General features: G+C 44.6%; 1 protein-coding gene across 2 annotated transcripts; it reads right to left on the bottom strand.

Moving 5' to 3' along the window:
• Positions 1–20: 20 nt before the first annotated feature.
• CCSAP (centriole, cilia and spindle associated protein) lies at positions 21–23,738 on the bottom strand. Of its 2 annotated transcripts, XM_054488280.2 has the most exons (4): positions 23,551–23,738; positions 22,726–23,152; positions 5,734–6,002; positions 21–4,407 (listed from the first exon to the last, which is right to left on the bottom strand). In XM_054488280.2, exons 2-4 carry the CDS (start codon positions 23,102–23,104, stop codon positions 4,231–4,233), a joined length of 825 nt encoding a protein of 274 aa, XP_054344255.1. In that variant the 5' UTR covers positions 23,105–23,152; positions 23,551–23,738; the 3' UTR covers positions 21–4,230. The 2 variants fall into 2 exon arrangements, with proteins under 2 accessions (XP_054344255.1, XP_054344265.1); XM_054488290.2 differs by lacking the exon at positions 23,551–23,738 and having other exon boundaries at positions 22,726–23,221.

Here is a 23,738-nt window from a genome sequence, read left to right as displayed (position 1 = left end):
CAAAAGAGTCTCAGCTTGTAATGTTAATTAACTTTATTCACATTTTCCCAAGTAAATACAATATTAACTATAAGCTAAAAACAATACATAGTTCTTAGAAAATACAACCCCGAATTACTGTGTGGCCTGGGCTTTGTGATTATATGTGCCCAGCCTTTGTTCCTCCAGAATTTTAAAGTGAATGCAGTGCTCAAAACAAACTTACAATAGCACAGGGAAACCTTCCCTAAATAAAGTTTTGTTATTAGAAGAGAAATCCAAAAAGAGGCCTCTACTGCCTTCATTCAAGTGTCCAGAATTTCAAAATGGAAATAATATTAAAAGAACAATCGATTTTTTTCCACCTCACACTAGTAGGCTTGAAGGAGGCAAATTTGGACCAAAAATCTAGACATAGCTCCTTGCATAGGGTTTGATATTAAGCACACACTTGCACTGAATAACTCCATATCTACCCTATAGTACAAAAATTCATTTCAAATGCAAACATTGTGAAATGACCAGGTCATATTTTTAAGATCACTCTTTAAAATATCATTTTACTGATCACAAAATTATCTAATAAGGATCTTATATGGGTTAGGTATTAAGTTTGATACCAAAGCAACTATAGCGTCAAGCTACATAAATATTAGCACCATTTTTTATCTAGTCCAGTGAAATGTAAAACTATCCATCAAACTGTTTTTTACCAAAGCAGTCAACAAGAAAAATTGTTTTACTTCTGATATATGCTTTGCTCCTCCTCCTCTTTGCTAGTAATACTTTTGAACACTTTAAAGAAAGTACAGTCGGCCCTCTGTATCCGTGAGTTCTGCATCCATGGATTCAACCAAATACCAATTGAAAATATTTGGGGGAGAAAAGGATGGTTTCACTTGTGCTGAACATGTACAGGCTTTTTTTTCCTTGTCATTATTCCCTAAACAATATAGTATAACAACTATTTACATAGCATTTACATTGTATTAGGTATTTTAAGTAATCTAGAGATGATTTAAAGCATACAGGAGGATGTGTCTAGGATATATGCAAATACTACACCATTTTATAGAAGGGGTTTGAGTATCCATGGAGTTTGGCATCCTAAGGGAGGCCTGGAACCAATGCCCCATGGATACTGAGAGGCGACTGTACCATAACATTCCATTTACAAAGTCTGTGCCCAGAACAGCATTATCAACCTGAAAAAGGATAGTGGAAGACCCTACAGATTTTTTTTAACTTACAAATTGTGCAGAATTATCTTCTGGAAGTTATGGCTTCCAATAACAGCCATCTTGCTTGCTCTCGTTCTTACAATTTAGTCAGCTGAGTTCAAGTGACCCAAGTATAATACCCTTCAAGTTGCTAGCAATTGATCTTCGATGAAACACAATGACAAAGATATTATGTATGAAATGGTATAAATATATGCCTCCTACCTAATACGCAAGTAAGATCACCTATAGCCTATTATACATTTATTCATTTTTGAAATGAATCTTTTGAAGATTCATTTATTCATATTTTTCCAAGTAAATAGAATATTAACTATAACTACTAACTATAATCTTTTAAAGATTCATTTTAAAAGTGAATAAATGTGCTTAGGAATTTTAGGGGGGAGAACATACATATAACCAGAGGTGCCAAGTATTTTAACAGCTCCTAACTAAGGGCAGTTAAAAGACAAAGAATCGATTCCTATTCACTTCTCCTCCTGCGGACTTAATGTCCAGCAGAGTGCTAGACAATATTGCTTCAATATTCTATTACTTTTATATTAAAAGCAGTAACAAAATAAAAAAGCATATTTATGACATTGTTTTAATTAAGAAGTTAAAACCAAAATTTTAAAAAGAGTTTTATGTAGCATTTATTTTAAATATCATTGGGTTCTCCGTTTCAGACTTTTTCAACATGAAAGGTAATTTTTAAACTGTCTCACTGTCTTGCAGGTTGTCCCAAGAATTAGGAACATGATTACAACCACATTCATTTCTAGCATGAAAAGAAAGAATTAGGACCATCAGATTGTTAACAACTATAAAATTTTCACAGGTTCAAAAGGTAATTGGACACTCTTTAAAGAAGAAAGAAAAGAAACCCTAACCAACTAAGGACTTGGACATAAGATGAAGGCTTACAATTCATACTGATTTATTAACCATTCATACACTTTAAAAGTACTTTTAAAATCCCGTTCATTTGTCTTCCACTTAAAAAGAGGAAAAAATTGGCCAATATTTGCCTTCTACGTTTTATCTCTGTCTGGAGTTTTAAGTAGTAAGTACATTAAATATGTTTGTTTTCTAAAGAGAAAAGTCTGGCGGTTCAAAGTCTAGAGGAAGTCGGGTTTCTAAGGCAGTCCGTCAGTGTGGGGCCTGAACCACTCTCTAAGGCCGTCTTTCCTAGATTGTCAGCTGCAACACAAGCCTGAGCTGGATGGCTAACACCGAACATGCAAGAAGCAACTTTAAAGGAACAGTTTTCACAATCAGCTAGCTACACCATCACAAATTGCCACATTAAGGTGATCGTTAGGTACCTGTGTCGTTTAAAGACTTTAATAATAGTTAATACCAAAATTCACCAGTTACTAGCAAGGCTGTTTTGGACAACATGTAAAATTTCCTCTTTTGAAATATACATCTCAATGATTAGGAGAGATCTGTACGGAAACAAATTCACCTCAAAACTATGCAAATATTTAAAAAGTTTTTTAAGCTCACAATACTTCAGTATGTGTTTTCAAAGCTTAAACAGTTATCATGTGTGAAGATTTTATGGGGAATGAAAGCAATATGTTCTAAAAATTGACTATGGTTTTCCAAAGACCCAGAGAAAAATACTAAGGTAATACTCAGCCTCACGTCCACTCACACATCTTCGGGTGCCAAGCTGGCATAGGCAAAGCACCATTATCTCTTATAAGGAACTTAGCACATATCCTTCTAGCAGATTCTTGTCTCCACAGGATGGAGAAGACATCATTCATTTGATGGAAACCAGTGTTTGTTAAAACCATTTTTCTACCACCAAAGCAAACATACTAAAGAGAAGGAGCACTATTTACATAAATTTGTGCCTACCCACACACCGCCATTCTCTCCCATTAAAGTGTAGATAAGATCTACTGGCTAGGAATCAAAGAGTAATGTCTTTCAACCTAAAGTTTGAATACTGTACATCATCAAGACTTTGTTATTGTTAAGTGCTATAAAGAAAAAGAGAAAGTGGGGGTGGGCAGTCTGTCTAACAGGCATCTTCACACTGGTCCCCATCCCAGTGGAACAAGCAATGCCAATGTACCAAGTGCAATTCCAGATTATAAGTTTGAAATGTCATTGCCAGCCATTACAGAAGAGGCAAAAGTCCACAGTGGGTGTATGCCAAAAGGTCAAGTGTGACAAGGGACTGAATCCACAGTATGTATTCTTAAAAAAAAAAAAAAATTTGCAATAAAAAAAGTGAGTCTTTGACTATTCAAAAGAAACTTTACTACTACTCAACACACATATTGTGTTGTGTGCACTTCGTCTATTGGAATGTACTTGAGCTATTAAACTATTAAATAATAACTGCCTAGATGATCACTGAAAGAGAAAAAGAGACCCTCGCCCAGCCCAGATAATTCTTAAATATCACAATCTACATAAAGATGCTGCTGAACTGAAATACAAATAAGTTAAACATTTTCAGGAACTAGCAAAGTTCTAGTTTCATTATACATGGAATCAATAGTAGTGCTGACACTCATTTTTGACTTGATATTCTTTCACAAACAAAACGGCACATAAGGAAAACGAGTCTTACGCTGTAGGATGGAATGATCTTATAGCTATGGAATCTGGAAAGTTATTTAGAACAAGATGATAATAGGCTCTACCTAAGCTTATGAAAAGAATACTGAACTGTAAGCATCTGTTGCCATTTAAAGGCATTTGGTGTCAGTATCTTAAAAGATTAAGATGCTTTAAAACAAAAACCTTATAAGAATATCAAAGATTTAGGGAATTATCTTCATAAATAACCAAATGTCTATGGCTTCAACTGTCTGCCCTACTGCCGAGGTAGGTGACCAATATTCATCAAAATAAAACAATCTTTTACAAATTCCCTAAAAAAAACCTTGCATAATCAGTTGGTTTCTTAAACCTGTGTCCAGTTTCTTTTGATGATTTTTGTTTTGTTTTTCCTTTCAGTCATTTACACGTTTTAAAAGAGGCTGTCCACGCAAGTGTTTCTTTAAGCTCTTGCCGAATAGCACCTCATGTATTCTGTCATCCACGGGTTCTCTGAGGAGGAAGCCTTCATCTTTCTGTTCTTCTCCACATCCACAGAGTGAGCACGCTGCCTTTGAGCAACCAGTTTCCTTTTTTCCACCTGTCTTCTGTTCTTGGCTCGTAATGCTGATTCATGAATCTAAATAGAGTTCAAAATAAAAACACAGTAACTTAAGGGGCTATTATACTAATGTGCAACAAAGGTTGCAATGAAGCTGGCTACTGCCAGGTCAACTGCAGCAGGGCAGAGTCAAGCCCTGCCTCTCTATATAGTTCTTTACATAAAACCTTCCACAGAAGAGCCATTTTCACTTGATGCTGTTCTCACTTGATTCATATCAGGGATAATGAAACTAAGCAACAGCAAATTAAATGTTACACAGAAATGGTAAGCAACTAATTTGCATGTGCCTCTAGAGTTGGCTCTGGAAAACTGTCCGAACTGCTTAGCATTAAACATAAGTATTTAATTAAAGACTTATAAACAGCTCATAAACAGCAGGGAAAATAAAAGAACTTTAAATGTTTAACATCAGTATACCAAAGACATCTCAAGAGATTTTACCACCTAAGATGTCTTATACTACAGACAAATCCTGTTAAAATTAATCCCACGGACTTGTCAGAGATCTTTTGTTAAACGGCAGCTTTGTTGTCTCAAATATCACTCCAAATAACACCATCTGCTAGGGTTCAGATGTCTGTTCAGTGAAATTTTCATTATGCTATTTATCTAGAACTCAAGCAGTTTGCAGTTTCTCTTTCTGCTTCCTTAAACGCATCCTTTGCTTTAGGCTATCGTAACAGTATTAATGCTAACATACATGTTTTGTGACTACACACATGAAGGTCCTCTCATCTGAAATGTTTCCGGGTCTTGACACAGGAGAGACGAGCTAAGGCTAAGTCAGGGGAGGACTAAAGCTCCTGAGAGTAAAATGCATTCGTTATGGATGAACAGGGGAAATGCAGCCATTTGAATTTAATCAGAAGAACAAAAGGGAGTCTATGGCAGATGCCAAGCAATCAATCAATCAGACAAACCAAAGATAAAGAAGTGCCAGGTTATCGAAGCTGAAGGAAGCTGAAACAGCTCAAGAGACCAGTGGCAAATCCAGATGGGCCATCACCAGCCTTGGCTGTGCTGCTCCTCCTGAACTCCGGGCACCCCAGGAACTTGTGAACCCCAACTCTATCTACATCTTTACCTGGCTTGGTGTCACTAAACCCTTCTGGGTAACTCCGAGCCAAAACCCCTCGCTCTGCAGGCCACTAACATGCAGAATCCTCCTTTGGTTAATCAGAGGCTCCATTCTGGAGTTCCCCAGCCCACCATGCTATCCGCTAAGATCTCCCATGGGCCCAAAGCACCCAGTGGCCAAAGGACATGATGCCCGATGACAGGCGCATGGCCCAGCTCGCCACTCTCAAAGGGAACACAGAATCGCAAGGGCCCAGAGCGCACCTCGTGCACAGGAGCGGACGCACAGACGTTGTGAGTCTTCTGGCTTCCGGTATCCGTCTGTTTTTCTCCCCAACCATAAAGAGCAAATGGATGCTTGTTTTCTTTTATTTTACTCGATGATCTTTGGGGACTTTTGACCGCTTTCCTGTTTCCTCTAGCAAATAAGGCACTTGGTTGCTGTCGAGGCTCAGTACTGGTGGGTGATTTGTCAGTCTCTCTTGTTCTGGTTTGTTGTTCAGGTTTATCTTCTACATCTTTCACTGGCAGTGCTTTTGAAAAGAGATAAATGAGATGAAAATACTTTGAAATCAGATTTATATATAATTACTTAAAATATTTATGTTGAAAAATCATAATAATTAAGACAGTAACATTTTCACTTATGGCTCAACTCATACGATCCACTTAAAGTAGAAATACAGGAACAAGTTAGCATAATTTCCAAACCATTTATCTCATTTTAAAATCAACAACAAATATACCAAGATTGAACCAAGCTTATTCAAAAGCAACCACTGCCACTCCGATTCTGAGACTTAGCATCTGGAATGTTAAAAGATAGAGAGCACCACACCCTAAGGGCTTTCTCCACAATCCCCCAAGATAAATCCAATCATCTCAATTTTGCTTTCCTTCACGGAAAGATCTGGATTTGTGGTCATCCTCCAGCAGCTGGAGGTTGCTGTTTGAGTTACTCCACCCGAAAATGCTCCTTCGTCCTTCCGTGCTCCTCCTGAGAGCCGCTTCCTTCATTCAAAAGCCCCTCCGCACAACAGGGAGTGGTTTCCATCGTTACCGCCTAGGTGCGCAGCCAGGCATTCCCCGTGCGAAGAGTTAAAAATGAGGGCCCCGGCCGGGCGCGGTGGCTCACACCTGTACTCCCAGCACTTTGGGAGGCCCAGGAGAGCGGATCACGAGGTCAGGAGATCGAGACCATCCTGGCCAACATGGTGAAACCCCGTCTCTACTAAAATACAAAAAAAAAAAAAAAAAATTAGCCAGGCGTGGTGGTGCACGCCTGCAGTCCCAGCTACTCGGGAGGCTGAGGCAGGGGAATCGCTTGAACCTGGGAGGCGGAGGTTGCAGTGAGCCCAGATTGCGCCACTGCACTCCAGCCTGGTGACAGAGAAAGACTCCGTCTCAAAAAAAAAAAAAAAAGAAGGCCCCAGTTTTAAGGGACTTCCCCAACACTTGCAACGGAAATTATTCCATGAAATCAGGCCTGGGTCTGTACCACAGCCCTAAATTCTGGGGAACCCCCAGTGGTGAATGTGGCTGCCCCACCTAAGGGGAACCTCAGATAGCAAGGATGTACTCCAAAAAATACCTATTCCCCTGAATTACCTTTTATGATTTTCCTGTTTATTATTTTGTAAGCCTTTCTCTTTATGAAATCAGTACGATTCAGTATAAACACTTTGTGAGCCTGTGTTTCCTTCCACCTATGGTTCTGCTGAAGTAAGAGTTCGTGACGGGTCTAGGGCTCCATCTGAGGTGCCCCAGTTGTTTAGGCCACAGGAGACCCTTTGTTTCAGATGCTCCAGAGTTTTGCTCTCAGTCATGATTTTATTTTTTTTGTTTCATTTTTTAGAGACAGGGTCTTACTTGTCGCCCAGGCTGGAGTGCAGTGGTGCGATCATGGCTCACTGCCGCCTCAACCTCCTGGGCTCAGGTGATCCTCCCACCTCAGCCTCCTAGGGAGGCGGGACTACAGGAGTGCATCACCGTGCCCAGGCAATTTACAAAAAAAATTTTTTTTGTAGAGATGGGTTCTTGCTATGTTGACCAGGCTGGTCTTAAACTCTTGGCCTCAAACAATCCTCCTGCCTCGGCCTCCCAAAGTGCTGGGATTACAGGCCTGAGCCACCGCACCCAGCCATCAGTGATGATTTTATAGACTGCTATTACAATCTATATAAGGTCTTATCACCTCTGTAGGACAGAATTTTGCCATTACTTTCAGTTGTGACTCTTCTCTTGCCTATTTCTACTTCCCTTTAAAGTTGAGGGTACCTGCATGGGCAGTGCATGCAAACTGGCACATACTTATAAGAAACCTTTATAGGTCATCTGCCACATCTGCCTTCAGTGATGATCTTGACTCTAGCAAACCATTACATTTATTACTAAGCATTTGAAGGAACAGACACTTCATGTCTGAATCTGGGTGTAATATTCTGCATTGGAGTGCATCATCTCTTTAAACCCAGCACTGGAGTTGCTGGGGATGAGGCAGGACACCAGCCTTCCATTTCATCATGAGACAATATCAATTCACTGCTCAAACGTTTATCTGAGTGATGTGTCCACACGCTCTTTCCTCCTCTTCCCTGGTGTTTAAGAAGAGGAGGAAAGAAGAGATCATCAGGACCAAGACTAAAGGGAAAGAGAAGTGGGGAAGTGCAAGAACCGGTGCAGTGGCACAGTGATACTGAGAGAGAGAACAGAAGCCACCTCGGTCATCTGCACTGATTCACTTCCCCTCTCTTCCTCCTGTTCCAGGCGTGTCTAGCCCAGATCTCCCAGAGAAGCCTGCCCACAGAAGGCAATAAGGATTTCATTGATAGGACAATCTGGGGCTAGCCAGGCAGAGAACAGGAAAGAGAATTCCAGAAAGAGGGAGTGGCTTCTTCAACGGCATGGAGAGAAGAAGAAAGAGGGAATTATAAATAGTTCAAAATGGCAAGTACATAGAGTCTATGGATGAAGGCCTGGGGTAGATAGTGTGGGGGAAATAAAGGCTTTCTATGCCAAACTCAGGCATTTTTATTTTATCTTGGAGATGAAGAATCATCATGGGAGGACTTTAAGCTGAAAACTGACATGGTCCTATTTGTATTTTAGGAATGAGGCCCCTAGCTCCACACGTGGAGGATGGGTGAGATCAGAAAGAGGGGCAGAGAGGCCAGTTAGAAAAACACACTGATCAGACCAGCTGGGAGGTGGTGCCAGGATGTTTTTTTTAACAAGGCCCCTCCAGCCAGGTACGACGGCTCAACCCTGTAATCCCAGCACTTTGGGAGGCCAACGAGGGTGGATCACCTGAGGTCTGGAGTTCGAGACCAGCCTGACCAACATGGTAAAGCCCTGTCTCTACTAAGAGTACAAAAATTAGCCGGACGTGATGGTACACGCCTGTGATCTCACCTATTTGGTAGGCTGAGGCAGGAGAATCGCTTGAACCCAGGAGACGGAGGTTGCAGTGAGCCAAGATTGCACCACTGCACTCCACCCTGGGCAACAAGAGCAAAACTCCATCTCAAAAAAAATAATAATAAATAAATAAAAACAAGGACCCTCCAAAGCAGACAGCCCAGCAACACTGCATCAGACTGACAGGTAGACAGACAGACAGACACCAAGAGGACACCAGGAAGGACCATGTGGGCGCTCAGTTCTGTGGCTCCTGCAGGTGTTCTGAGTGGATGGTCATGCTGTCCTCTGACATAGGCCCCCTAAAGGATGAGGAAAGGGTGCTTGTCACCTTGGATGCAAGACACTCGTGGTCCCGGCGGCCAGACCTTCAACTGGACCTCAGGAGAGAAGATGGCATGGAGATGAAAGCCATGGCTCCCGGTGTGGACCAGGTCACCCAGAAGAAACACAGAGCCGGAAGACAGGAGGTGCAAAGAGGCCCGGAGACACCGTCATTTAATGCACAGGCAAAGAAAGGAGAACCCGAGACGGGAGCAGAGGAAGGGTAGCAAAAGAGTGAAAAAGAATAACCAGGAAAGAGGCTGAGCAAAGAGTTTCAGAAAAAGAAAGTGCAGGCCAGGTGTGGTGGCTCACACCTATAATCCCAGCACTTTGGGAGGCTGAGGTGGGCAGATCACGAGGTCAGGAGATCCAGACCATCCTGGCTAACACGGTGAAACCCCGTCTCTACTGAAAATACAAAAAAAAATTAGCCGGGCGTGGTGGCGGGCGCCTGTGGTCCCAGCTACTCAGGAGACTGAGGCAGGATAATGGTGTGAACCCGGGAGGCGGAGCTTGCAGTGAGCCGAGATCGCGCCACTGCACTCCAGCCTGGGTGACTCCGTCTCAAAAAGAAAAAAAAAAAAACAGAAAAAGAAAGTGCAATTAACAGTCCAAAAATTACAGAGAGATTGGTACAATAAAGATGAAGAGAATTTGCCTTGGCAGCTCGGTGGTCACTGGTGCCAGAGGGGAGGTGTGGGGTGGGGGAACCAGACCCCAGCTGGCTGAGGACTGAACAGAGTGGAGCCTACCCATCCTGGTTCTTGGGGGCTACTGGACTCACCCTCCCCACTAAGGATGACCTAGAAAAGCTAAATGAAATTCAAAAGTGACCCCAGGCTAACAAATGTCTATAGGTACCCAACACAAGAAACTAAAATCTTCTCAGGAAACCCTTAGACCTCAAATTATTCCTAGAAAAGCTTTTCCAACACAAAGACCAGTGTGTTGTAAAGATAACCAGGCACACAGGAGGGTAGGCAAAGAGGGGGACCTGGAGAAGCAAGAGGCCTGAAATCCAAGGAGTCTTATTCAGACTACAAAATAGCTGTGCTTATAGAAAAAGACAGAAGAATTATCTGCAACAGGAGGAGAGAAAAGATGGAAAATACAGAAGAGAAAAGGTAAAACTCATCACTGTAACATTAATATTTATAAAACTCTTTTGTAAAACTCTTGAAATAGTGGCTGGCACAAGAGAAGTGTATATAAGTGTGGTATTATTATATACGTGTGTGTCTGTGTGTGTTCATTTTTGTCCATAGTTCGTGGCTCCTAACTCCCATAGCCCTTGTTCCAGTCTTTTGTTATAATGTTGGGTGTGTTAAACCTCAGGGGCAGGCCCCCAGAAACCGAATCTCTCCTGCTCTCCTTTCCCCTGCCCCTAGGCAGGACTCTAATCTTCCACACCTTCCAATTGTAGCTGAGCTCGGGAGGTTCCTGGAGGCTGGCGAGAGAGCATGGAAGCTTCTCACCCCTTTCCCCATATCTCACCCTGTTCATCTCTTCATCTGTGTCCTTTCTAATATCGTTTTATTATTATTATTATTATTATTATTATTATTATTATTGAGACAGAATCTTGCTCTGCTGCCCAGGCTGGAGTGCAATGGCGCGATCTCAGTTCACTGCAACCTCTGCCTCGCGAATAGCTGGGATTACAGGTGTGTGCTGGGCTCAAGCAATTCTCTTGCCTCAGCCTCCCAAATAGCTGGGATTACAGGCGTGCGCCACAACGCCCTGCTAATTTTTGTGTTTTTAGTAGAGACGGGGTTTCATCATGTTGACCAGGCTGGTCTGGAACTCCTGACTTCAGGTGATCCACCCGCCTCAGACTCCCAAAGTGCTGGGATTACAGGCGTGAGCCACTGCGCCCAGCCTCTAATATCCTTTATAATAAACTGGCAAACATTAAGTGTTTCCCTGAGTTCTATGAGCCACTCCAGCAAATTAATCAAACCTAAACGGGAATCATGGGAACCCTAGTTTGAAGCTGGTCGGTCAGAATTTCCCAAGGCCTGGACTTCCAACTGCTGGGAAGGAGGGGGCAGTCTGTGAGACTGAGCCCTCAACCTGTGGGACCTGACACTATCTCCAGGCAGACAGTGTTGGGACTGATTGCTTGCTTGCTGGTGGGAAAATAGCCCCACATATTTTGGGGCTATTTCAGAAGTCTGTGTTGATTGTTGTTGTGTGACAACAGGAAAGAGTTTGAGAGATTTTTCCAAACAATAAGTATATGTTTCTAAAATCCTGTTTGAAAAAATAGTTTAAAATAAAGACTTCTTCAAGCAAAAACAGCATTATCCACCAGTTACAATGCCCCTTTCTCAGTAATTGGCAGAACATTCAAATAAAAATAAATTCAGTCTCAATTTAGAACTGGCCGGTCCAATACAATAGCCATGAACCACACGTGGTTACTAAATATAAATTTTAATTAATTAATTAAAAGTAAATAAAATTAAAGATTCAGTTCCTCAGTTACACTAGTTATCGTTCAAGTGCTCAATACCCACATGTGGCTAATGGCTACCCTGGTAGACAGCACAAATGGAGAACATGCCCATCATCACAGAGAGAGCTGTACTGAACATCTGATTTTTCAAATGTATTTAAACAGAATTAATAAACGACCTAATGGAGATATATAGAACACTGTACCTAACAACAGCAGAATATAAATTTTTATCAATCGTATATGGAAAATTTATAAGAATCTGCATATCCAAGACCATAAAGAAATCTTAAGATATTTACAAAATTGAAATTATATAGAATGTATTCTCTAACCACAATGTAATTAAACTAGATACAACAAAAAAACTTCAAAAAATCCCTCCCAGTTTTGAAACTTAAAAACATTTCTAGGTCAGGCGCGGTGGCTCACTCCTGTAATCCCAGCACTTTGGAAGGCCAAGGCGGGCGGATCACGAGGTCAGGAGATAGAGACCATCCTGGCTAACACGGTGAAACCCTGTCTCTACTAAAAATACAAAAAATTAGCCGGGCGTGGTGGCAGGCGCCTGTAGTCCCAGCTACTGGGGAGGCTGAGGCAGGAGAATGGCGTGAACCCGGGAGGTGGAGCTTGCAGTGAGCCGAGATCGCGCCACTGCACTTCAGCCTGGGCGACAGAGGGAGACTCCATCGCAAAAAAAAAAAATAAAATTTCTAAATAACCCATACGTCAAAGTGAAAACAGAGTTGCACAAAAATGTGAAGGTACTTAATGCCACTGAGCTGTACACTTCATTTATTTATTTATTTAGAAATGCACCCGGCCAAACTGGACACTTTAAATCAGTTAAAGAAGGTCAGGCGCAGTGGCTCACGCCTGTAATCCCAGCACTTTGGGAAGCTGAGGCGGGTGCATCACCTGAACTCAGGAGTTCAAGACCAGCCTGGGCAACATGAGGAAACCCCGTCTCTACTAAAAATACAAAAAATTAGCCAGGCATGGTGGCGCATGCCTGTGGGCCCAGCTACTCAGGAGGCTGAGGTAGGAGGATCACTTGAACCTGGGAGGCAGATGTTCCAGTGAGCCAAGATGGTGCCACTGCACTCCAGCCTGGGTGACAGAGTGAGATTCCATCTCAAACAATATTAATAATAATTAACAAATAAATAATAAAATGGTTAAAATTGTAACGTGTATTTTATATATTTCAGCACCATTTTCCAAAATTCCAAGTAGTGGTAATAGAAGGCATTCCTTTCTTAATTCTGATATTATTAGGAATGTTTCTAGTTTCCTCATTGAGCATAACGTTTGCATTAGGTTTTTTTGTTTGTTTGTTTGTTTTGAGACACAGTCTCACTCTGTCACCCAGGCTGGAGTGCAATGGCGCGATCTCAGCTCATTGCGACCTCCACCTCCTGGGTTCAGGCGGTTCTTCTGCCTCAGCCACCCAAATAGCTGGGATTACAGGTGCACGCCACCACACCCACCTGATTTTTGTATTTTCAGTAGAGATGGGGTTTTGCCATGTTGACCAGGCTGGAATATATGTTTTCTTTAAAAAATAAATGTTTCCTTATGTGGATACTATACATAAATGTTAAATTTTATGAATTTTTGTGACTATTTTTAAAGATCATAATGAAAATTTGAAAATGAGTTTGAATAAAAATGTTATATGGCAAAACATGCGTGATGCAGCTAAAGCAGTTATCACAGGGAAATTTATAGCCTGAAATGAACATATCAAAAAAGAAAGGCGAGGGCAAAAAAATCAATAAGCATCTATCTCAAAAAGTTAGAAAAAAGCTCTCCCTCTCCCTCTCCCTCCCCCCTCCCCCTCCCCCTCTCCCCTTTCTTCCGTCTCCCTCTCCTTCTTTTTTTGGTCTCCTTCTGTTGCCAAAGCTGGACTGTACTGCCGAAGCTGGACTGTACTGCCGTGATCTCGGCTCGTTGCAACCTCCCTGCCTCGGGCTCCTGTGATTTCCTGCCTCGGCCTGACGAGTGCCTGGGATTGCAGGCGCGCACAGCCACACCTGAATGGTTTTTGTATTTTTGGTGGAGACGGGGTTTCGCCCTGTTGACTGGGCTGGTCTCCAGCTCCTGGCCTTGAGTGATCTGCCCCGCCTCGGCCTCCCAAGGTGCTGGGATTGCAGATTGAGTCTCGCTCACTCAATGCTCAATGTTGCTCAGGCTGGAGTGCAGTGGCGTGATCTCAGCTCGCTACAACCTCCACCTCCCAGCCGCCTGCCTTGGCCTCCTAAAGTGCTAAGATTACAGCCTCTGCCCCGCCGCCACCCCGTATAGGAAGTGAGGAGCGTCTCTGCCCGGCCGCCCATCACCTGGGATGTGAGGAGCGCCTCTGCCGGGCCGCCCCGTCTGGGAAGTGAGGAGCGCCTCTGCCCGGCCGCCCCGTCTGGGAAGTGAGGAACACCTCTGCCCTGCCGCCACCCCGTCTGGGAGGAAGTGAGGAGCGCCTCTGCCCGGCCGCCCCGTCTGGGAAGTGAGGAGCGCCTCTGCCTGGCCGCCCGTCTGGGAGGAGAGGAGCACCTCTGCCCGGCCGCCCTGTCTGGGAGGTGAGGAGCACCTCTGCCTGGCTGCCACCCCGTCTGGGAGGAAGTGAGGAGAGCCTCTGCCCGGCCACCCATCGTCTGGGAGGTGAGGAGCGTCTCTGCCCGGCCGCCCCGTCTGGGAAGTGAGGAGTGCCTCTGCCCGGCCGCCACCCCATATGGGAAATGAGGAGCGCCTCTGCCTGGCCGCCCCGTCTGGGAGGTGAGGAGCGCCTCTGCCTGGCTGCCACCCCGTCTGGGAGGAAGCGAGGAGCGCCTCTGCCCGGCCGCCCCGTCTGGGAGGTGAGGAGCGCCTCTACCCGGCCGCCCATCGTCTGGGATGTGAGGAACGCCTCTGCCCAGCCGCCCCGTCTGGGAAGTGAGAAGCCTCTGCCAGGCCGCCCTGTCTGGGAGGTGTACCCAACAGCTCCGGAGAGACGGCAACCATCGGGAGCGTGCCATGAGGACGATGGCGGTTTTGTTGAGGGGAGTGGGGGGAAGTGTGGGGAAAGGAAGGAGAGATCAGATTGTTGCTGTGTCTGTGTAGAAAGAGGTGGGCATAGGAGACTCCATTTTGTTCTGTACTAGGAGAAATTCTTCTGCCTTGGGATGCTGTTGATCTATGGCCTTTCCCCCAGCCCCGTGCTCTCTGAAACATGTGCTGTGTCAACTCAGGGTTAAACGGATTAAGGGCGGTGCAAGATGTGTTTTGTTAAACAGATGCTTGAAGGCAGCATGCTCTTTAAGAGTCATCACCACTCCCTAATCTCAAGTACCCAGGGGCACAAACACTGCAGAAGGCCACAGGGACCTCTGCCTATGAAAACCAGAGACCTTTGTTCATGTGTTTATCTGCTGACCTTCTCTCCACTATTATCCTATGACCCTGCCATATCCCCCTCTCCGAGAAACACCCAAGAATGATCAATAAATACTTAATTAAAAAAAAAAAAAGTTTAGAAAAAAGCAAAATAAACCTGAAGAAAATTAAAGTAAGGAAAAAATAATAAATTAATGAAAATATACAATAAAGAGAAACCACAAATCTTTAGTGTGGGGAAAAACTAAACAAATTCACAAACCTCTGGTAAGTCTGATCAAGAAACAGAGAAGAAAGTAAAAATAAAAATCAGTTAAAAAAATATAGCAAATTGGAGGATTCAGGTTAAATATGCACTAAAAACCTGTGCCTTATTGTTCCTTAAAGCTTATAGTCTCTTCCTCTCCAAATCCTACTAAAGGAAGGAAAAAAAGGTATAAAGCCACAAGGACAGAGAGCAAGGGAGGTGATGACATCAGGCAAAAGGCATCAGTAAAATTTGGAGGAAAAGAAAAGCAACTGAAGAGGTAAAAATGGCCTCACAGAACTGAGTAGGATGAATCCTAACTGCCAGAGGGAAAGGCCTCCAGGACAGAAGCTGAGTCCTAGAAAGAATCACATGAGCCAGATGTGGTGGCTCACGTCTGTCATCCCAGCACTTTGGGAGGACAAGGCGGGAGGACTGCTTGAGCTCAGGAGTTTAAGACCAGCTAGGCAACATAGCAAGACCTCATCTCTACTAAAAAATAAAAATTAAAAAATAGCCAGGTATAATGACGCACACCTGTGGTCCCAGTTACACAGGAGACTGAGGCTGGAGGATTGCTTGAACCCAGGAGGTCAATGCTGCAGTGAGCTTAGATCATGCCATTGCACTCCAGCCTAGGCAACAGACTGAGACACTGTCTCAAAAGAAAGAAAAAAAAATGAAAGAGTTGTATGAGGTGCCAGCTTCCTCAGAAGGCTAGTGAAGTGGATTCTCTTTTCCAAAAGTTCAGCATCAATCAGCACCCCAGCCCTCATGCTCTTCTGACTAAAATATGGATGTGCTCTGTTGAGAGTTGGGATCCATGGGTCCTCCCCTTGAACCTGGGCAGACTTTTATATTAGGTTGGTGTCAGAATAATTGCACCAAGTAATAACTTCCCCAGCGAGGGTAAAATGGGGTGAGAAAGGGCCTGCAGAGCTCCTGAGGATAAAAGAGAAAAAGCAACACAGCATCCACCTGGGTCTGTCTCCAGACGCTGTCCTTACAGGCCAGCCAGTGTGTTCTGAAGAAGGCCAGGCACAGGAAGAGGTCATGCATGTGAGGGTCCCAGCAACTGGAGCCTTCCAGTACAGGCTGCAGACAAGGTATCTCACTGCCCAGGGCCAACTTCCAGCCCAGGAAACCAGAGCAACAGCAAAGGAGGACAGCAGGCCGGGGGCCTCCGTATCCAGGGGTTCTGCATCTGCAGGCTCACTCAACCATGAATTGAAAATATTCAGGAAAAATAAACAAAAAATAATACAACAATAAAAAGTAATACAAATTAAAAAGATAGTAGAAAAACTATTTACATAGTATTTAATTGTATTAGGTATTATAAGTAATCTAGAGATGATTTAAAGTATCCGAGGGATGTGCACAGGTTATATGCAAATACTACACCATTTTATATAGGGACTTGAATATCCACGGATTTTGGTATCCATGGGGGTATCTTGGATGCAATCTCTCACAGATACCAAGGGACAACTGTTTTTACTAGTTTTAAGCTACTAATTTTCAAGGTAATTTTGTTACACAGCAATTGACACTTCTATATTCTTTCCCCTAGCACATATGCCAGGTGGTCGCTCCTCTCCTACCCAGAAGGTCTGTGGATTTCAGTCTCGAGTAGCAGAAGCAGGGGAGGCTTGGACTTCAGATGACCCTAGGGACAGAAGAAACCAAGGGAAACAGCTTCCTGAAAACAGAATTAGGTGAAAGGCCTCATGGTAAAGGAGACCCCTCCTCAGCACCTTCATCCACCTCTGTTCCCGGGATGCTGGTGCCAGGCTTATTCCCCGTGAGACAGGAGACTGCAGATGCACTGTCTGGGCAGCTCACTCAAGAGACGCTGGCAGGTATACATGTTTGCAGTCCCCAGAGGAACAGCTGGGTCCTCAGCCAATTACAGAAAACAGGCATCCCCCGTGCACAGAGCTCCTAAAAAGCTCTTTCAGGCCTTACTCTTAAATATGAGCAGACAGGCTAAGAGCAAACATCTGAGTACATCCTCTATTAGTAAGGAAGAGACCAAAATTATGCAGAAAAAGGCAAGGCAGGGAATGGAGGACAGCTCTGAAAAGATATTTCTGGCCTTTTTCTTTTCTTTTCTTTTTTTCTTTGTAGGTTAAAAGAAATCTGAAAACAGAATGCTATTTTTTTTTTTAATGTAAAGAACATTATGGATCAAAAATAGATGATCTCTTCGGAATTTAAAGCTAAGGTGAGAATTAAAAATTTCAATAGAAATGTTGGGGAATAAAATTGAAGGGTTCTCCCAGAAAATAGAACCAAAAATTCCGAATTCCAATGTAGAAACATTTTTAAGTAAAAATGTTAGAGGACTGATCCAGGAGGCACACCATCCAACTAAGGATAATTATAGAAAGAGAAAATAAAGCATATGGAGCAGAGAAAATTATTTTTAAACAGGAAAATAGGAAATATCACTGAACTGAAAGAACCTTCCAGAATGAAAAGGGCCAGCCAAATGAATGAAAAAAGACACACACAGGCACATCACAAAATTTCAGAACATCTCCTAAAAAGACATAAAGAATCTCCTAAAAGTTTCCAACAAAACAACAAAAACATGGTGGGGGTCACACACACAAAGCTGGTGTCAGAATGGCATGGTCCTTCTCAACACTATGACCTGAAGCTAGGATTCAGTGTTATTGTAATGCCTCAAATGCTGAGGTTTCCAATCTAGAATTATCTACCTTGCCAAAATATCAATCCTGGATATAATAAAGGCATTTTCAGATATGCAAGGTTACAAAATTTCTAATTCCCACGCAATATTTTACAGGATCTACAGAGGATGTGTTCCATCAAAAGGAAAGAACAGGCCAAGCAAAAGGAAGACTTGAGATGTGCAAGGCAGGGAATCACACAAAGGAGGGAAATGGTAAAGAAAGCCCAGTTCAGCAGCTGTGCCAGGGCTGGACAGCATAAAATCTAGACTGGAACAAGATCAAGGGCTCAAAAAATATATATATATATATATGTGTGTGTGTGTGTGTGTGTATATATATATGTGTGTGTGTGTGTATATATATATGTATATACATATATGTGTGTGTGCGTGTCTCCAAGGGAAAAAAAAAATCAGATGAATAGAACACCTAATATGTCTGACAAATGGCAAGTTTCATAGTACTATCAGGCCATTTCAGGCATTAGTGATAGCTAAAATAAATAAGAAATAAGAAACAGTGATAGGTAGCTTATTTTTTAATAAACCTATTACTGGAGTAGGAGCAAAAAACAAAAACAAAATGAGCAAACAAAAAAGTGGAACAATTATTAATTTCAGGAAAACCATAAATTTTAACAAAAAATGTAATCAGAATATATTACATGGCTCACCTGCAAATATTTACACGGCCATAATTCAAACACAGAACACAGATTAAACAAAGCAATCATATAGTTAATATTGTGGGGATATGGGGAAGAGGAAATGGGTGTTGGTATGTGTCTGGGGGTAGAATAGGGAAGGCAGAGCTAAGATCCTGAGCTAAATCTTCATCTCCCATAATGGGAAGTCAGTAGATAATGTTCACAATCAAAAAGCCAACAGATAACTTTAAATAAAAAGAGGGTGGCCAATGCTGAAAGGAAAGCAAAACTGAGTGAAAGGAGCAAGGGGCATGGGTAGGAAATGGGGCAGGATCATGTTTTTTTTTCATTTTAAGCAAAATGTTTTAAATTACTGCACATGTAAACTTTGCTAAAAATAAAATCTAACCTAAAAAGAAAACGTGACTATGAAGCAAGGAATCAGAGACAGTCTAGAACACTCTTCATAGCATATTGGCTATGGGAGGAAAAGAATCCCATGCTTCACAAGCACTTCCACCCCCAAACCCCAACATACACACACATACACACACACACACACAGAATTTCCTAACAGCTTTTTAGTATCCATCCCTTAAACAAGAATGAGAAACGAAGGATCATTAGATATTTGAGTAAAGTGCCTAACATGAAAATAGAGAATTACCAGCAAAAAGAAACAAAGAGGCAGAAGTGAAAGATTGTGCTGAAGAAACACAGAAAGAGAAGAAAACAAACAAAAAATTCTAATATATATCCTCAGTAAGATAAAACCCTATATGCATGAATCAGGAACAAGATACTGTATTGTAAAAAGAAATAAAAAGAGAAGGAAAGGAGGGAGGGAAGGGAGAGAATAAATGGCAGCCCAGAAAACAATTCAAGAGCTCTTAAATTTAAAAGAAAAATAGGATCCCTCAAATGGAAAATGTAATAAGAGATTTAGAAGATACAGCTGAGAGTGTCACCCAGAAAACAAAACAATAAAAGATGAAAATCTGTCAAGAAAAAACTTAGAAAATTAGAGGATAAAATGATAAAGTCTAATATCCAACTAAGGACTTCAGAAAAAAAAGAAATGGGAAAAAAAACAGAAATAAGAAAATAATTCCAGAAAACTTCCGGGAATTAAAAACATGAGTTTGTCTATAAAGACCCGCCAAGTGCCCAGCAAAGCAAAGGAAAACAGATCTAGATCAAGGAAAAATGTCAGAACATAAAGGCCAAAGAGAAGACCCTGAAAGCTTCCTGAGGGGGACACGTTACCTACGAAAGATCAAGATCAAGAATCGTAACGAGGCAGGCTGTAACATCAGCAGTCATAACACATAAGGAGGAATGCCTCCAGAGTTTCTACGGACAACTGTTCCAACCTAGAATTCCATGCCCAGCCACACTCACTGAATTGTAAGGGCAGAATAAAGCTATCTCTTGGCATTCAAAGAAAACTAACCTCTGAACCATCCTTTCTCGGGAATCTACCAGAAGATGTGCTCCACCAAGAAGGGGTAAACCAAGAAAGAAAATGACATGAGAGCCACACAACAGACTCAAACCCAAGAGAGAAGCCAAGAAAGGTCCTAGGAGGATGGCCAAGGGCCCTCCCAAGATGCCAACCAGGCAGCAGGCCACAGGAGCAGCAGCCAGCCCGGACAGAAGTAGGTCAGGGGCCCTGGGAGGGGCGTCTTAAGATGACGAGAGTGATAGTGAACCTGATGTGTTGGTTGTATTGTGAAAGAAAAAAAGGGAATCATGGGAAATAGTATGGGTCAGCTTTGAGTAACTTTTTCCATGGGCACAATATGGTACATACTAATTATGAATCCAACAAACTCTATGAGGACTGTATTGAGCAGGTGTGGAGACGGGCCGTGTGTGTGTGGGTGAGGAGAGCAGTAAAAAAGAATTAAAGTCAATAGATAATGTTAAAAACTGAAAAAAAAAAAATCAAATGTCAATAAAAGCCATGTTACTTGAAGATACAGAAATAAATACCAAAGGAAAAACCAGGGTGTTATGTATGGCATGGGGCTGATGTGCTTTTGTAATAAGTCAGGTGGAACTATGTGATTCTATGTGCATATATGGCTTCAGGGAAAGTAAGAAATTTTATATTTTGTAGAAACTCAGAAGAGTGCTCATTGCACTAGTATTTAAAACCATCCACTTAAAAACCAGGATATTTAATCTTGTGCAAGCAACACAGGAGTCAAGAGGGCCTTATAGGTAGGAGCAAAACAAAAGATGCTGCGATTGAGTCTTGGAAGCAGAAAACATCCTTTCTTCTTCCTGATGCCTAAACCAGAAATGTTAGCAGGGAAGAAATAACTGAGAGGACGCTATATTTAAGGAAACCAAAATAATCATGAACTCAGAGCTTACCTGAGCTGGTAAATACAGGCACCATCCATATCACAACGCTGCCTAAAAATCGTATTTATATTGCATGCAAATATTTGACAGCTCCATCACAAACAATAAAAGATCGGGGAGAGAAAAGCCATTTAGCCTGATAAAGTACATCTCAATTTAGCTAGCAGATCAGTACCCACAGGAATAATCTGGAAGGCATGTTCCCTACCCCCTCCACCTTCTGTTATTTTCATTTCTAGCAGTGATCACTGAAGCATCAGGATTTGTGGGGATTCACAAGTAACATCATGATGGGAGGAGGCAGCCCTGCCTCCGATGATGAGCTGAAAATAGCTGAAGATGGTAAAACCAAGAGCAAAGCAACCCGGCTCATAGCCGAAATTTCATCTCCTCCTCAGCCTCTCACAGAGAAGCCAGGAAGAGTCTGATTGGCTTGCAATCGGGTAAACAAAAATAAACACATAAATGAATAAAGTCACTGATCCTGAGCTTCCGTTTCTTCATCTATAAAACTGAGATTAGGGCCGGGCATGGTGGCTCACTCCTGTAATCCCAACACTTTGGGAGGCCGAGGCGGGCGGATCACGAGGTGAGGAGTTTGAGACCAGCCTGACCAACACAGTGAAACCCCGTCTCCACTAAAAATACAAAAATTAGCCGGGCGTGGTGGCGTGTGCCTGTAACCCCAGCTACTCGAGAGGCTGAGGCAGGAGAATGTCGGCAGAGGTTGCAGTGAGCCGAGATCGCGCCACTGCACTCCAGCCTGGGCCACAGAGCGAGACTCCGTCTCAAAAAAAAAAAAAAACACACACACACACAGATTAAGGCATGGTCTCTTTTGGGATTGTTTTGAATATTAAATGACAACATACATATTCCCAGATCAGTGACTGAATGTCTAACAGGCTCCCAATACATTTTCCATGTTTTCCTCACTCGAGCCTTTTTAAAATCCAGTGATCTGGAAGGAACCATTGGTTACTCCAGGCTGTACTGAGGCGTTCAACTGGGTCCCCAGCCCTGCACGCCTCTGGGCAGGAAAGGTGAAGGGCCATGGCTGAAAACACGCGCAGCGCCACCGGCGCTTTCGGATCTGGAGAGGCGAGGGAGGATGGGGTGGGACGGAAGGGGAGAGGACCTAGCACTTATAAAGATGCTCTCACAGCCAAGTTATACAACACTCCACGTAAACAAATGCAAAACATTCTTTAGGGACAGCGTAGCGAGGTCGGGGAGTTAATACGGAAAACAACGGCCCCATTCATCAGACAGAAAGCTTAGCTTTGTGGTTCTTAACCTTTTGGGTTACCTTTGAGAATCTGATTAAAGCTGGGGCTCCTCTGATCAAAAATGGGCGCCTAGAAATAAGCAGATGGGACTCAGTGGTTCGCCAAGAAATAAGATGGGATTCAGTGGTTTGCCAAGCCGCAGAGGCCCGCGAGGAAAGACCCCGGACTCAGCCAGCGGCGCTTCAATTGAGTTCACCGCTGGCTCGACCGAAAGCCACCTAATTAAGGAAATAAAGAGTGGCAAAGGCTGCCACCTTCCCTATTTTGTCAAGAGAGACGGATTCTGTCAACCGAAAAAAAAAAGAAGAGCCAGCCCCGAGCGGCGCAAGAAATAAGAGATCAGCTGCTCAGAGCTTACAGCAAACCGTCCCTGCGTGCAGGCCCCTCGCGCTCCCGTGCAGGCCCCTCGCGCTCCCCTCCAGGCCCGGTACCTGGCAGAGCCGCGTCCTCCGCGTCCTCGGCCTCCGCGTCCCCGGCCTCCGCGTCCTGCTCCTCCGGGGCCCCGCGCGCCCGCCGTTCCGCCTCCTCCTGGGCCGCCGGCTCTACGGGCGGCGGGGGCGAGGGCGAGGGCGAGGGCGGGGCGCACCGGGGCGCGGGGCCCCCGGCGCCCGACGACTCTGACGACGCCGAGTCCTCCGAGGAGCCGGCCGGGCCCCAGTCGTCCCAGAGCCAGGGCGCGTGCGCCTGCTCCAGCAGCCGGCGGCCTAGGCGGTAGTGCAGCAGCTCGCGGTAGCACGGCCCGTACTCATCCCAGCGCGGCTCCTGGTAGCGCTTCATGTACTCGCTCTTCACCCCGCTCCCCGGGGACATGGTGCCGTCCGCCGCCTCGAGCCCCAGACGCTCCTCGCTGCCCGCAGCCTACGGGACCCGGTACACGACACAGAGGCCGCCCCGCCCCTCCGCCGGCCCTGCCCGCCGCGACGTTTAAACCCGGAGCCCCGCCCGGCCGGGAGCAGGGGGCGGGTCCCGGCGAGGGCGGGGAGGGGGCGGGGCGGGGGCGGCCTCACCCGGCGGCCGGGACCGAGAGCAGAGGCGGGGACCTGGGCTGCTGGGGTCGAGGGGCGCGCAGCCGAGGAGGGCTGCTCAGAGGGCGGAAGGCAGGGAGGCTGCGGGCTGGGGCGAGAGGACCGCGGGAGACTGGGGCTGAGCGGGAGGAGGAGCGAGGTAGGGGAGCGGCGGGGCCCGTGATCTGGCGGTCCTGGGGTCTCCGGAGGCGTCCCCTGAGCTAGGCGTGCGGTCCCGCGGGGCTGCCTTACCTCCTTCCCGCCGCGCCCGGCCGATCCTCTGTGCCCAGGCCCGAGGCGCGCGTGGCGCAGCAGCTAAAGCGCAGCTCGCTCTCCCGCGCGCTTTCCTCCTGAGCAAGATGTCGCCGAGGCGGCCCGCGCTCCAGCTGCAGGCGGGAGGCGGTGGCGCCGCCTCAGTCCCGGAGCCTCCCCGCGCGCTC

The sequence above is a fragment of the Pongo pygmaeus genome, chromosome 1 (assembly GCF_028885625.2).
Source record: "Pongo pygmaeus isolate AG05252 chromosome 1, NHGRI_mPonPyg2-v2.0_pri, whole genome shotgun sequence".
In the NCBI taxonomy this organism is placed as follows: Eukaryota; Metazoa; Chordata; class Mammalia; order Primates; family Hominidae; genus Pongo; species Pongo pygmaeus.
The sequence above is the reverse complement of the archived record's forward strand: the minus strand, read 5'-3'. Positions and strand labels throughout refer to the sequence as shown.

Excerpts from the sequence above, each read along its gene's own strand:
- CCSAP (XM_054488280.2), bottom strand. The coding sequence starts at position 23,104 with ATGTCCCCGGGGAGCGGGGTGAAGAGCGAGTACATGAAGCGCTACCAG. Across the intron at positions 6,003-22,725 it reads GGAGGACGCGGCTCTGCCAG|CACTGCCAGTGAAAGATGTA; the intron begins GTACCGGGCCTG and ends TCTTTTCAAAAG. Across the intron at positions 4,408-5,733 it reads CGTCCGCTCCTGTGCACGAG|ATTCATGAATCAGCATTACG; the intron begins GTGCGCTCTGGG and ends AACTCTATTTAG.